This window comes from Oncorhynchus keta, chromosome 10, assembly GCF_023373465.1.
Source record: "Oncorhynchus keta strain PuntledgeMale-10-30-2019 chromosome 10, Oket_V2, whole genome shotgun sequence".
NCBI lineage: Eukaryota > Metazoa > Chordata > Actinopteri > Salmoniformes > Salmonidae > Oncorhynchus > Oncorhynchus keta.
In genome coordinates, this window is record NC_068430.1 from 24,205,935 (window position 1) to 24,222,253 (window position 16,319).

The 16,319-nt window shown below is 41.8% G+C and overlaps 1 protein-coding gene across 1 annotated transcript in view; it reads left to right on the forward strand.

Moving 5' to 3' along the window:
* Window positions 1-16,319, forward strand: part of LOC127932174 (chemokine-like protein TAFA-4) — a 167,927-nt gene that overhangs the window by 137,228 nt on the left and 14,380 nt on the right. The window contains exon 4 of the mRNA XM_052526738.1: window positions 2,990-3,145. Within this exon, the coding sequence (XP_052382698.1) occupies window positions 2,990-3,145 (156 nt within the window). The remainder of the gene's footprint in view (window positions 1-2,989; window positions 3,146-16,319) is intronic.

Below are 16,319 nucleotides of genomic sequence, written 5' to 3' on the forward strand. Positions count from 1 at the left end.
CTGACAGAGAGAGAGAGAGAGACAGAGAGAGACAGACAGAGAGCGAGAGAGAGATGCTGCTCTGTGTTTAGAGAACTTTTGCCCCTGTGACCTCATTATGCCACCAGGAGGCAGCGTGCTCTTTGTTCTCCTTACTGCCTGTGACAGAGCCCTCCTCCTCCTCCTTCCCTGAATATCTCTCTCTCTCTGTCTCTCTCTGTATCTCTCTCACTCTCTCTCTCTCTCTCTCTCTCTCTCTCTGTCTGTATCACTCTCTCTCTCTCTCTCTCTCTCTCTCTCTCTCTCTCTTTCTCTCTTTCTCCCCCCCCCTCTCCACTTTACCCGTGGTAGAAAAAAAACAAGATTGTTTTTCAGATGGGGCACAAGCTATCCCTTCTTTACCCAGGTATTGGTATGCAGACTGTGATACAGGTTGCCACACTAACAAGGGGATTGTTTTTGAAGGGAATTCTGTGTTTGAGATAGATGTGAGAAATGGGATGGCGTGTGTTGGTGTGCATTTGTGTGTGTGTGTGTGTGTGTGTGTGTGTGTGTGTGTGTGTGTGTGTGTGTGTGTGTGTGTGTGTGTGTGTGTGTGTGTGTGTGTGTGTGTGTGTGTGTGTGTGTGTGTGTGTGTGTGTGTGTGTGTGTGTGTGTGTGTGTGTGTGTGTGTGTGTGTGTGTGTGTGTGTGTGTGAGAGAGCATCTATAGGTGTAATCCGCCAGCTCCTTGTGCCCCTGGGGAGATTGGGACAGAGGACTGAGGAAAATGAAAACAGAGGGATGATGGCGGAGGAGTGCCCTCTGAGAGCGAGGGATCATTGAGAGGGCTTTCTGGAGAAGAGAACAAACAAACCTTAAATCAGGAAAGATGAGAGGGGCCATGGCCTGTCGAAATAGAACCTTCCATTGAGTGTGCATGTGTGTGTTTGTGTGTGTGTTAGGAAGGTTACTATGCTCATTCAACTCAGGGTTAAGCATGAAATGATTTGAACTTTAAACAAAGTGGTGTGAAATCTGACTTTACCGTAGTTGTAACATACTGTAAATGGATTCATATTGAACATGTACAGACAGTTTGCATCCCACACTCAAGCATTTCCCTCTGTCATACTCCCACACAAATGTGTTGACACATTGTGTAAGGACTACTGTAAAACCACACAAAACATCAGGGTAGAAATCTAAACGGATAAAGGTTATATTCATCAATAAGAAATAGCCACGAGATAATTAAATCCAGGGAGTTAAACAGAAGGCTAAAATTGTTAGGCTTCATTATGTGGATAGTTTTATAAAATAATTTGTAACCAATGGCAGGTTGCGAGCATGTTGATAAATATTTAAATGTTACAGTTTCGTTATCCTTATACAGTACATACAAGGACAAATCATCAGAAATAGGGGTATTGTACACCAGTTGGCTACTGTGAAAACATATCATGGTGTTGTATGCCATTTCTGACCCACGCAACATTGTAAAAGAACACCTTTTCTACGTGACTTGTCAACTGATACAATATCGCCTGTCTCTCTGCTTGACATTCATCAGCGTATCAATGAAATTCAGATAATGAGTGGAATATATTATATACAACCCAGGTATTTCAGCAGTGCATTGTACACTACAATATCATTCCAAATTATAGCACATAGAGTGAGTGACTCTTTACACTTAGTAGCTGATAATGATGTAGAATGATGGCATAGTATTTACAGCCACGTCTATATATGATTTGGTTTTCAACATAAAATTTATACATTATGAAGTAAAAATATAGAAATGTACAGTGTTCAGCAGTTATCAAACTATATACAGTGAGGGGAAAAAAGTATTTGATCCCCTGCTGATTTTGTATTTTTGCCCACTGACAAAGAAATTATCAGTCTATAAATTTAATGGTAGGTTTATTTGAACAGTGAGAGACAGAATAACAACAAAAAAATCCAGAACAACGCATGTCAAAAATGTTATACATTTATTTGCATTTTCTTCCCTCACTGTACATTGACTCGGCACTACATAATGGTTCAGTAGTTATCCGTTTTTAGTAGTTTGATTAGGTGATAGTTAATTGTATTGTTAACAAATGACAATAAAATCATATCAAAAGTAGACTATATTGACTACTATATTGTATTTTGAAAGCAGATACTTACAGTAGATTGATCATGTATCCAAATTGAAAGATCTATTTTTATTGCAGTGAACAAGTTACTTTGTGAATTTGTTTGTGCTTAGTCAATTGAAAATATGCTTACACTCTCTTATGGCTTCGCCATAGGAGAGCCCTCTTTGGTTCCAAAGAGAACACTTTTTTGTTCCATGTAGAACCCTATGTGGAAAGGGTCCTACATGGAACCAAAAAGGGTTCTTCAAAGGGTTGTCCTATGGGGAAGCCGAAGAACAATGTTAGGTTCTACATAGCACCTTTTTTGCTAAGAATGTAAGTTTTTATACACAAGCAATTTTGCGCTTAGAATTGGGAAAATGCACCACATACTGGTGAACATTGCAACAAAGTCATTTAAAAAACTGTACTATGACTAAGAAAAACTTTTGTTTTGATTATATCCTCATTTAAATAACGTTAGTAGAATTTTCTTTAGAAGGTAACCCTGCACACAATGAAAGATCAGGCTTTTAATGTTAATGATGCTGTTGAGCTGAGAAAGGACCTGTGTGTCGACGGCATAACTACAGTTACTCATATATTAAAATTGAAACTGTCTGCCTCTTTAGAATAATTCCTTGTGTTTATACAACTGTAAATAATTCAACCGCTTTTTTCTATTGTAAAAACTCTGAATACTCAATGGGTGGTTTTGTCCATTATTGTATTTTGATAGAAGTGTCTGTTTTTAAGTGCAAATATTGAAATACTCTCTCTCTCTCTCTCTCTCTCTCTCTCTCTCCTCTCTCTCTCTCTCTCTCTCTCTCTCTCTCTCCTCTCTCTCTCTCTCTCCCTCCCTCCCTCCCTCCCCCTCCCTCCCTCCCTCCTCTCTCTCAGCCTCCTACCAGGTGAAGCAGGGGACGTGTGAGGTGGTGGCCATCCATCGCTGCTGTAATAAGAACAAGATTGAGGAGCGCTCTCAGACCGTCAAGTGCTCCTGTTTCCCAGGCCAGGTCGCTGGCACAACCCGAACCAGGCCCTCCTGTGTGGAAGGTAAACATACATTGTGTATGTGTGTGAAGATCACACCAGAGCTGTGTTTGAAGGTCTTGATGAATTCACCTCACAGCCAGACACAGGAAGCTGGCACGAGCTTGAATAGTCTCACAAAGTGCTTTAGCTCTCTACTTCACGATAAAGGGGGTCTGTATTTCTCGCGAGATTAAGTTATGAAGGGGATGGAGTTGTTTTAGCGATGCTAGTGAGATAAAACCATGGGATCATTTTGATCAAACTTCCATTGCCGTCTGTTGCTCTGAGAGCAGAGACAGAGCCACTGAGTGGCCATGTCCAAATACCCATATGTACGTCCTACATCATTTTCTGAAATGTTCCAACCTGTTTAAAGGCACAGTCATCTTAGTGTAAACTTCTGATCCACTGGAATTGTGATACAGTGAATGATAAGTGAAATAACCTGTCTGTAAATAATTGTTGGAAAAATGACTTGTGTCATTCACAAAGTAGATGTTCTAACCAACATGCCAAAACTATGGTTTGTTTACAAGGAATTTGTGGAGTGTATGTAAAGTTCCGACTCCAACTGTATATATCTTTAAAACATTTTTTTGAATGTATGTGTTGGGCTTTTCGCTATACCTGCAATAACATCTGCTAAATATGTGTATGTGACCAATCATTTATTTTATAGATTGTTTGTGTGTTGTGCTTTAGTTGAGATTATTCTTTACAACGTCAAGTATATTTGTCCAATTGTTCTTTGACTAGTACCATTCATTCTCGCTGTCAATAATTATAATGTTATAACTCCCAATAGTAACTGTAACCACTGGTGAACTGGGATAGAGTTGGGAGATTACCAACATATATACTGTATATTTTTTGCGTCAGTGCTGCCTGCCTGCGAGAAGTAATCGTCTCTGATTGATTGAGAGATTCAAGGAGCTATCATCGTTAAGTAACAGCAGATGTAACACATTGAATATTGACATTCATACACTTCTAAATTAATTTGGCTGCAGGACACTCCCACATCATAGGGGACACCGTAAACAGTTGGGAGTTGGGGCTAATTTCCTTTTAAAACTTCTGTGAACATACTTAAAATGTATAAATTGATGGTTTGCATTGCGGGATGCCAAGGTCATATTTTTCCATATTCTGTTCCAGTAAAAGGGATGTTCAGATTCACGTAGATCTGTGGACCATACTTTAATGGCTAGCTCAGAATATTAGTTTTCCAAAAGTTGTTTGTATATTATAGAGATCAGCCATTTAAGCAGCCCATAAATCCAATCATTGGATGGTTTGGTAGTTAGGTTTCCCAAGGGACTCCATGGGCTGGCATAGCTGACCTAACTAAATATATAAAGAAAGATGTGCCTGGTAATATGTATGTCTATTTCAAATCTTGGAATGTTCTCAAACCATTACTGGTTTGTCTGATTCCGTCTTTATTCATGATATCCATGCATTTAGTTAAAAAAAAAGGTGTTTGCCTGCCTCTGTTATTGCCGTATTGGCTTATCCAATCCAAACTTCTTCTTAACTAAGCTATCTAGAAGGTATTGTAAACTATGATACATTCTGTGACCACCTAATGCCTTGAGTAAAGAATGCCTGCTTAACATCACATTGAGCGATATGCTACTCAAACTAGTTGTATGTCGGGCATCACTACTTCAGAGGAGTGCCATTTGAACGGAAACTTTTTTTTAACACTAAATGTGTTTGTTTTTTTAGCAGAAATGCCTTCTGGAACATGTAAACTTTCATGTGCCTTATTATTTTATTTTTTATCAAACCTTTATTTAACCTGGCAAGTCAGTTAAGAACACATTTTTATTTTACATTGATGGCCTACCATGGCCAAACCCTCCCCTACCCGGACGATGCTGGGCCAATTGTGCACCGCCCTATGGGACTCCCGATCACGAGCCCGGGATCGAACAAGGGTCTGTAGTCTGTAGTGATGCCTTTAGCACTGAGATGCAGTACCTTAGACCGCTGCGCCACTCGGGTGCCTGCTGTGCCACTAGACTTAATAACAAACTTGTATGCAATCTGTAAATACAAATAAATTGTTAAATTACGAGCCTAGTTGGTTTAGCTACAGAAAAGTCAGGAACCTTCCCGCTAGCCATGATTGTCTGAAAAGAATGGGTAGGCTAGACATGCTGAAAAATGAGTTTGGACTGGTCTACCATGTAGCACGCCTATAACATGAGCTGGTCAGTATATGTAGGTAATCCTTTCTAATGCTGCTTTCAAAAAAATATATCACGTAGTAGAACTGCAAAGGTGTTGCTCTCCACTTTCTGGAGGAACGAGTTTTGGAATCAGTTGAATGAACGGTGGAATTAGACTATGATAGCTAAGGAGATTCTGGCATTTTTTAAATTTTTTAAATTTATTTAAATTTGATTTTATTTCACCTTTATTTAACCAGGTAGGCTAGTTGAGAACAAGTTCTCATATACAACTGCGACCTGGCCAAGATAAATCATAGCAGTGTGAACAGACAACACAGAGTTACAGATGGAGTAAACAATTAACAAGTCAATAACACAGTAGAAAAAAAAGTAAAAGAGAGTCTATATGCATTGTGTGCAAAAGGCATAAGGAGGTAGGCGAATAATTACAATTTAGCAGATTAACACTGGAGTGATACATGATCAGATGGTCATGTACAGGTAGAGATACTGGTGTGCAAAAGAGCAGAAAAGTAAATAAATATAAACAGTATGGGGATGAGGTAGGTAAATTGGGTGGGCTATTTACCGATAGACTATGTACAGCTGCAGCGATCGGTTAGCTGCTCATATTGCCATATTTGATGGCAAATATGCAGACAAAGTCGAAAAGAGACACGCTGTTGTATAAAACACCTGTCTCTGAATTATATCTTCAAACTAAGGCAACCATGGAAGCCGTGACAGAGAGGGAGAAGCGTCCTTCCATGTATATGGGTAAGATAGTCTACATTTTCAGAAATTACACATTTCTAATTTGGTCAGAAAGTTATTTTAATTTCAAATTAAAGCGTACTGCTAGCTAGCTAGCTAATGTTAACTGGCTAGCTAACTAGCTAACATTATGTGTATGATCTGTGTAGTAATAATATTTGTAGCTCAGAGCCATTTGCATTGCTAGTAATAGCCTAATGTTAGCTAGCTAACATTGACATGGTTGGTTAGCTACCTGTAGATTCATGCATGATAGTAATGTTATGATTTGAGATTATGGTTAATTGTTTATCTAGCTATCTACATGTCTAAACAAAAGACCCCACTATGAAAGTAAGCATTTTAATAGAATGTTCATGATGTCACTGCGACAACTGTCGATAGACATAGCTGGTAAATTCGCTTTGGCTATCTACACTCGTCTGAGTGTGCCAGAGCGCAGAATAACTGACAAATTACTGAATGTTCAACTCCCTTTGAATTTGGCCGGTGTCAGTAAATGTTGGCAAAAAACATAAATAAATTGTTGCCAGCACCACAATTGCAGTCACCAATGCTCTGGATAACATAAAGACAGCCTAACCAGCTCTGCTAGGGCAAGTAAAATGGTCAGAGTGAGCTGTTCCCTCATTTGTGTCTGGAAGTAGCTAGCAAGCCAGCCAACATTGGCTTGTTAGCTTGGGTGCTTGACTGTTGTTGTTAGGTTAGAATGCTCAGATCAACCCTACTCCTCGTCCAGTGTGCGCTCTGAATGCTCTGAATGGCCAGAGAGCACTCTGAGCACACTCTGGCATTCCAGATTGAATTTACGAACACACCTGTAGAATAAACCAGCCTTTAGTCTTCAAATCTTTGGTTGTTTAGTACATGGCCTTACATGTGAATCCTTAATAAGCTGGGTGGGGCTAAAGCTTAAGAGGGTGTGAACGATGCTGAATAGGTGTTGACAAAGAAGACATCTCCAGTAGGTGTACCAAAACATTCAAGGGACTTTTTCTCAAAAGTGCGCTTACAAGTTTATCTACTTTCACTGCAGAATTAATTTCCCATTGTTCCTCAACTGTAGTGTATGATATAGAATTTTCTAGCTCTTAGTCTCTACTTTTATTCAATGTAAAAACAGCATTTCAAATGTTGCTATGTAAGACCGAATCGAGCAGGTCGGTCACAAATGAGATTTGCAGGTGGCTTTGATTGATGGGTCCTTTTGACATGTGTGTGTGGGGGGTTTGCTAATTCTCTCAATGTCCATTAAGACATTCTCCTAAAGTAAATTCAATAATTTCGGTCGTTATCAATGATCAATTTGGCCGAGAGTTCGGCCATGGTCCTGATATTGTCACTCCTGCTGCGGAGACACACAAACAGCCAAGCTCTGGGCCTGCAGTTTGTCTGGATAATACAGGTTAGCCTGCTACACACATGCATCCAGTTCTAGGCTGTGGCTCAATGTATTGGATAATAAAAATAATAATAACAAAATATTAAAATCAAACACGTACACGCTTTCACACGCAAACGTACAGTATATATTTTTATTCACAACTTCATCACGGTGTTAGTAAGGCTTTCAGTCGTCCCCTTCAGTTAATTTATGGCCTTTATCACCCCTCATACACGCACGCACGCATGCACAAACACACGCACACGCACACGCACACACACACACACACACACACACACACACACACACACACACACACACACACACACACACACACACACACACACACACACACACACACACACACACACACACACACACACACACACACACACACACACACACACACACACTCAGCTCTAACTCTGTCTCACAGCCAATCCAGATGCATTAACCCCCCTCCAGTGGAAAATAGATAGGTTTCACGTACGTGAGCGGAGAGGATGAATCAAACAGAACAGAAATGTGTAGACAGACAGACCCACAGCGACTGGTAAAGTAACCTCAGACTCTAGCATTAATGTCTCTGTTTAGCTTCTTCCATGCGTCTCTTTCCTTAGAAAGAGGTTGTTCTAGGCTGACCAGGTCAGGTCAGCTCCAGTGAAGACTGAACCTCCAGTCAAAAAGCTGCTTTCTGTCTCAGATACAGATGTGGAGACCTTGGAGAGGGACCTTGTCATTGTACTGTGTATGAAGAACACAAGCATTGGACTGATGGGAGATTTACAAATCAAGGGCATCTTACAGTTATTAAGTACAGTTGTTGCTTGTAAATTATGTCATTTTACGACAAACTACCGTAGCACTGTCAATGTTCAACAACAATACCTACATAAACTATTGCATAGTGATCATGGTATGAATGTTATCATATGAATGCTTTTTTCTCTATTCCTTTTCACATCAAACATATGAGATGCTTTTCCTATAGCTGACCAATAGAGGACACTCTTTACCAGTCATATGTCTTGTAGTAGACTGCTGGTACCCAAAGCTAGGGAGAAGCCAGAGATCTGTCATGCATCTTTAGTCTTTTAACCTGATAGAAAATAATGATGAAGAGAAATAATATAACTATGATTTGATGTATGTTAGGTATTGGTTATTAAGAGCCAAAACCCTGAATGAATAAACATACATACAGTACACAGAAAAGCTATTTTCCCTCCTAACATCAACGATGTCAAAGGGAGCTGGTCCACTGTGGACTATTAAAATATCATTAGAGTCTGCTGCCAGGCACGGTGGCCTCTCAGGTAATGGAGAAAGAGAGAGAGAAAGAGAGAGGCTCTTTCCACTATCCTCCATGATGTTATGGTATTGTCCCTCTGGGGCAGGTCTCTATGAGGGAGCTGACTGGACTGAGGACTCCAATGTTTTTTTAAATGTTGTATTTATTTCACCTTTATTTAGCCAGGTAGCCCGGTTGAGAACCAGTTCTCATTTACATCTGCGACCTGGCCAAGATAAAGCAAAGCAGTGCAACTGTCACGACTTCCACCAAAGGTGGCTCCTCTTCCTGTTCGTGCGGTGCTCGGCGGTCGTCGTCACCGGTCTACTAGCTGCCACCAATCCCCTTTTCCTTTTCCGTTGGTTTTGTCTTATTGGTTACACCTGTTTTTTGTTTGGGGTTTGGGGTTTGGTTAAGGCTATTTAAGCCGGTTATGCCCGCCTGCTTTTGTGCAGGCTTATTTCTCTGTTCGTTTTGTGGATGTGTTATTTTTGTATTTTCTCCGGACTGTTTGTGTCCTGTTTTTGGGCCGGTCATTGTATGCGCCTGGTGTTTTGGCGTGACCTTTCTGTCCCCGGAATAAATACGGTTGTCCTTAACCCTCTGCTCTCTGCGCCTGACTCCACACCCACTACTCATAGAAGTCGTAATAGCGACACAAACAACAACACAGAGTTACACATGGAATAAACAAACGTACGGTCAATAACACAATAGAACAAAAAGTCTATACAGTGTGTGCAAATGGCATGAGGAGGTAAGGCAATAAATAGGCCATAGTAGTGAAGTAATTACAATTTAGCAAATTAACACTGGAGTGATAGATGTGCAGATGAGGATGTGCAAGTAGAAATACTTGTGTGCAAAAGAGCAGAAAAAACAAAAAGCAAATATGGGGATGAAGTAGGTAGTAGGTTGGATTGGCTATTTACAGATGGGCTATGTATAGCTGCAGCGATCGGTAAGCTGCTCTGACAGCCGATGCTTGAAGTTAGTGAGGGAGATATAAGTCTCCAACTTCAGTGATTTTTGCAATGCGTTCCAGTCATTGGCAGCAGAGAACTGGAAGGAAAGGCAGCCAAAGGAGGTGTTGGCTTTGGGGATGACCAGTGAAATATACCTGCTGGAGCGTGTGCTATGGGTGGGTGTTGCTATGGTGACCAGTGAGCTGAGACAAGGCAGAGCTTTGCCTAGCAAAGAGTTATAGATGACCTGGAGCCAGTGGGTTTGGCAGTGAATATGTAGCGAGGACCAGCCAACGAGAGCCTACAGGTCACAATGGTGGGTAGTATATGGGGCTTTGGTGAAAAAACTGATGGCATTGTGATAAACTGCATCCAATTTGCTGAGTAGAGTGTTGGAGGATATTTTATAAATGACATCGCCGAAGTCAAGGATCGGCAGGATAGTCAGGTTTACGAGGGTATGTTTCGCAGCATGAGTGAAATAGGCTGTGTTGTGAAATAGGAAGCCGATTCTAGATTAATTTTGGATTGAGATGCTTAATATGAGTCTGGAAGGAGAGTTTACAGTTTAACCAGACACCAAGGTATTTATAGTTGTCCACATGTTCTAAGTTAGAACCGTCCAGAGTAGTGATGCTAGGCGGGCGGGCAGGTGAGGGCAGCGATCGGTTGAAGAGCATGCATTTAGTTTTACTAGCGTTTAAGAGCAGTTGGAGGCCGCGGAAGGAGTGTTGTATGGCATCAAAGCTTGTTTGGAGGTTTGTTAACTTCTTGCGACTCCAAACCCGTATCCGGGAGCGTAATCATAGCCTCAAGCTCATTACCATAACGCAACGTTTCCTATTCATGAAAATCGCAAATGAAATGAAATAAATATATTGAAACACAAACTTAGCCTTTTGTTAACAACACTACCATCTCAGATTTTCAAAATATGCTTTTCAACCAAAGCTACACAAGCATTTGTGTAAGAGTATTGATTGCCTAGCATAGCATTAAGCCTAGCATTCAGCAGGCAACATTTTCACAAAAACAAGAAAAGCATTCAAATTAAATAATTTACCTTTGAAGAACTTCGGATGTTTTCAATGATGAGACTCTCATTTAGATAGCAAATGTTCATTTTTTCCAAAAATATTATTTGTGTAAGAGAAATAGCTCCGTTTGTTCATCACATTTGGCTAAGAATTTTTTTTTTTAAACGCAGTCAACACAACGCCAAACTTTTTTCCAAATTAGCTCCATAATATCGACAGAAACATGGTAAACGTTGTTTAGAATCAATCCTCAAGGTGTTTTTCACAATTCTATTTGTCGGTTTCTCATCCGAGACAAACGGGAAAATACTGCAGCTGGAGATTACGCAATAGTTGCGACTGAGGACACCAAGCAACCACCTGGTAGATGTAGTCTCTTATGGTTAATCTTCCAATGACATGCCTACAAATACGTCACAATGCTGCAGACACCTTGGGGAAAACGTGGAAAACGTAAGCTGACTCCTAGCTCCTCCACAGCCATATAAGGAGTCATTGCCATGAGGCGGTTTCAAAAAATGCGGCACTTCCTGATTGGATTTTTATCTGGGTTTTTTCTGTAACATCAGTTCTGTGGCACTCACATACAATATCTTTGCAGTTTTGGAAACATCAGAGTGTTTTCTTTCCAAAGCTGTCAATTATATGCATAGTCAAGCATCTTTTCGTGACAAAATATCTTGTTTAAAACGGGAACGTTTTTCATCCAAATATTAAAATAGCGCCCCCTAGTTATAAAAGGTTAACACAGTGTCCAAAGAAGGGCCAGAAGTATACAGAATGGTGTCGTCTGTGTAGAGGTGGATCAAGGAATCGCCCTCAGCAAGAGCGACATCATTGATATATAGAGAGAAAATAGTCGGCCCGAGAATTGAACCCTGTGCTACCCCATAGAGACTACCAGAGGTTCGGACAACAGGTCCTCCGATTTGACACACTAAACTCTGTCTGATAAGTAGTTGGTGAACCAGGCGAGGCAGTCATTAGAGACACCAAGGCTGTTGAGTCTGCCAATAAGAATGTGGTGTTTGACAGAGTCAAAAGCCTTGGCCAGGTTGATGAAGAAGGCTGCACAGTACTGTTTTTATCGATGGTGGTTAAGATATCGTTTAGGACCTTGAGCGTGGCTGAGGTACACTCGTGACCAGCTCGGAAACCGGATTGCAAAGCGGAGAAGGTACGGTGGGATTCAAGATGGTCGGGGATCTGTTTGTTCACTTGGATTTCGAAGACTTTAGGCAGGGCAGGATGGATATACTGTAGGTCTGTAACAGTTTGGGTCTAGAGCAGGGGTGTCAAAGTCAAATGGACGGAGGGCCAAATAAAAAATTTAGCTACAAGCCGAGGGCCGGACTGTTCGAATGTTCATTGAAAAATGTTTAAATGACGCATATAGTCTAGTGAACCTAATTGAACCTACTGAAAACCTAACAAATATATTCCAATATGATCAGATAAATAAAGCAATATTTTCTTATGGCTCTGTCAGTAATCTTTAATTTTCAACAGACACAAAAGACAAATTTCCTTTATATAAAAATCCCCATAACATGAACATTAAATGAAAGAAACCGGTATTCAAGGCACCATCAGTAGCCTATATTTTCTATTTTAGCAAAAGTGGGCTAAATTTACTTCAAAGAAAAAAACAATAATAGCAATTTTCTATCATCCACTCAACTGAAATATTTTAAAAATATAATTGGATTGAAATACAATAAAATAAAGTGCAAAAATCTATTAATCAAAAACAACACTTTGTTTAAGGAGAAGTAACATGCAGTGAAAACAAATATTAAACTTTAACTTTTAAACTTGAACTGAGTAAAAACTCTAAATATGTGATTGCACAGTAATGTTCACTTGTTTGAGGTTGAGGGTGATACTTGGTGGTGTCCCATCTTTTCCACAAGTTCATCAATGTTCGGGGTAAGGCTCTGAGCTGAGGAAATCCTCAGAATTGAGTGGAGGTGTTCAGCAGTAAGTCGACTTCTGTGTGATGTTTTGTTCAAGTTCATCAAAGAAAACAGTTGTTCACACAGGTATGTGCTGCCAAACATAGACAACGTTTGAGCAGCCTGGATGCGCAGCTGGGGCATTGTGTCGGGAGGAAACGGGCGAACTCCGCAGCACCCACTGCCGCATATTTTGCCCTCAGTGCATCATTGCATTGGAGGTCAATCAACTCCATTTGGAGGTTTGGTGGTGAGCTTTCCACGTCAACAGCAAATGGGTTACCGAGCAGTTCCAACCTGCTTTTTGTGCTTCAAAGTCAGCAAATCGGCGTCGAAAGTCAGCGGCAAGCATACCTATTTTATCAGCCAACTGTGCGCTCGGGAACGCACTGGTAGAGAGCTTCTCTTTCATGGTCTGGCAGCTGGGAAAGTGGCTCAAATTTTCTTTCCGCATCTGCGTCTCCCACAGAGTCAGTTTGGTTTTAAATGCCTTCACTGTACTGTACATATCAGAGATGACACGATCCCGACCCTGCAGCTGCAAGTTCATTGCATTCAGATGACTCGTAATGTCACACAGAAAAGCCATTTCACACAGAAACATTTCGTCTCGGAGTTGTGTTGTGTCTTTCCCTTTGCTGTCCAAGAACAGACAAATCTCCTCACGAAGCTCGAAACATCTTTGAAGCACCTTTCCCTGGCTTAGCCATCGCACCTCTGTGTGATAAGGCAAATCACCATGCTCCGTTTCTAACTCCGTCAGAAATGCCTTGAACTGGCGGTGATTCAAACCTTTGGCTCTGATAAAGTTAACTGTGCGCGTGATGATGCTCATTACATGCTCCATTTTCAAGGCTTTACCGCACAACGCTTCCTGGTGTATGATACAATGATAAGCTGTCAGCTCACCTGTCGCGTTTTCCTCTTGCATCTTTTCCCGTATCTTCGCCACCAGTCCGCTCCTGTGTCCACACATCGCAGGTGCTCCGTCGGTTGTCAAACCCACGAGTTTTCCCAAGGCAGCTCCATCTCATTTACACATCTTGACACCTCTTCATACAAATCATGCCCCGTAGTTGTGCCATGCATAGGACGTAAAGCCAAAAACTCCTCTGTCACGCTTAGGCTGGAGTCCACTCCGCGGATGAAAAATTGACAACTGGGCAATGTCAGAAATGTCGGTGCTCTCATCCACAGCCAAGGAATATGCAATGAAATCTTTTCCCTTTTTCACAAGCTGCTCTTTTAGATTGATGGACAACTGGTCTACTCTCTCGGCAATGGTGTTTCTGCTCAGACTCACATTTAAAAGAGTTGCCTTTTTCTGGGCAAACTTCGTCACAAACTTTAATCATGCAGTTTTTGATGAAATCCCCTCCGTAAATGGCCGGGCTGATTTAGCGATCTCTTCTGCCAAAATAAAACTGGCCTTGACAGCAGCCTGGCCTTGTGATTTGGCTTTTTGAACAGAGCCTGTCGAGATTTGAGGCCTCGTTTTAATTCCTCTGCCTTTTGTAGCCTTTGTTCCATGTCCATATTCTTGTTTTTGTCCGCGTGTTTCGTTTCATAATGTCGTCTCAGATTATACTCTTTCAGTACCGCCACACTTTCTCCACACAGAAGACACACAGGTTTTCCAGCTACCTCCGTGAACAAATACTCCGACTCCCACCTTGTTTGAAACCCCGGTTCTCAGTGTCCACCTTCCGTTTTGCCATTTTTGATGGGTATCTGAAAGTTAATTTTACTGTGATGCTGACAACTGCTGTGCCAATAAATATTGAAATGAAGCAGCCTACTGCTCGGTGCGTCACCGTTGCATTGTGGGAAATGTAGTATTGGTGCGTGTAAAAGATCTGCGGGCTGCCGGCTTGCTGCGGTCTGCGGGCCGGTTCTAATAATAAATCAAGATCATCCCAGGGGCCGTAAAACCTTCTCGCGGGCCGGATGTGGCCCGGGCCTTGACTCTGACATATGTGGTCTAGAGTGTCTCCCCCTTTGAAGAGGGGGATGACCCAGCCGCTTTCAATCTTTAGGTGCTGCTGTGTTAAACTTTGACCCTCAGTTAACATATACTGTTACAATACAAGTCTCTTTCTTTTCTCTCTCAATCTCTCCCTAAATGTTTGTAGGCCTATAGTTCATGATTCTAAAGGTGAAGCGCAGTACAACATGTCTTATATAACAAATTATCACTTTAGATACTGTCTCCAATGTGTGAGTGGCACATCACTCACAGTAACAGTAGAAGTCCTGACCTAACGGTTCAGAAGCGTAAAGTATCCTCAGCAGACTGACGTCCATACTCTGTCACCAGCCAGATGGCCTTCCCCTCACCTTCTATGGTGTACTGGTGATGGGTGTTCTAAGGTTTATATGAGGGACGTCTCCATTAAATGTAAAAGACTGCAGTTTCCAACAGCTCTACATGGGAAAGACATTCTGAAAATAGTCAGTCCATTACTGATGGTCAATGAAAGAGACATGCTGAATGGTCTGGTCCATTACTGGTCGTTAAGTCCCACCTATTATCAATAAACTAGATTATTAAAGAGCACCTGCTAACATTTTCCTGGATTACTGTATATCAGAATATCACTGCTTTTCCCTCTTCTTTTGTTATTTTGTTGAAGTGCATTCCCTCTGGGCTTTACATGGGAAGTACTGTTGTTAGCTGTGTGGTGGTTAATAACGGCTGGGTTGGAGGTAGAAGCAGAGGGTGGGAAGTACTGTTGTTAGCTGTGTGGTGGTTAATAACGGCTGGGTTGGAGGTAGAAGCAGAGGGTGGGAAGTACTGTTGTTAGCTGTGTGGTTAATAATGGCTGGGTTGGAGGTAGAAGCAGAGGGTGGGAAGTACTGTTGTTAGCTGTGTGGTGGTTAGTAACGGCTGGGTTGGAGGTAGAAGCAGAGGGTGGGAAGTACTGTTGTTAGCTGTGTGGTGGTTAATAACGGCTGGGTTGGAGGTAGAAGCAGAGGGTGGGAAGTACTGTTGTTAGCTGTGTGGTGGTTAATAACGGCTGGGTTGGAGGTAGAAGCAGAGGGTGGGAAGTACTGTTGTTAGCTGTGTGGTGGTTAGTAACGGCTGGGTTGGAGGTAGAAGCAGAGGGTGGGAAGTACTGTTGTTAGCTGTGTGGTGGTTAGTAACGGCTGGGTTGGAGGTAGAAGCAGAGGGTGGGAAGTACTGTTGTTAGCTGTGTGGTGGTTAGTAACGGCTGGGTTGGAGGTAGAAGCAGAGGGTGGCAAGTACTGTTGTTAGCTGTGTGATGGTTAATAACGGCTGGGTTGGAGATAGAAGCAGAGGGTGGGAAGTACTGTTGTTAGCTGTGTGGTGGTTAGTAACGGCTGGGTTGGAGGTAGAAGCAGAGGGTGGGAAGTACTGTTGTTAGCTGTGTGGTGGTTAGTAACGGCTGGGTTGGAGGTAGAAGCAGAGGGTGGGAAGTACTGTTGTTAGCTGTGTGGTGGTTAGTAACGGCTGGGTTGGAGGTAGAAGCAGAGGGTGGGAAGTCCCCTGATGACTTCATCCCTGCTGCAGGCGACTCACGGCTCTTAAATTCAGTCTCTGGGGTGAAACGCATAATGGCCAATAAGCAAAGGTCGAGGAGATCACCT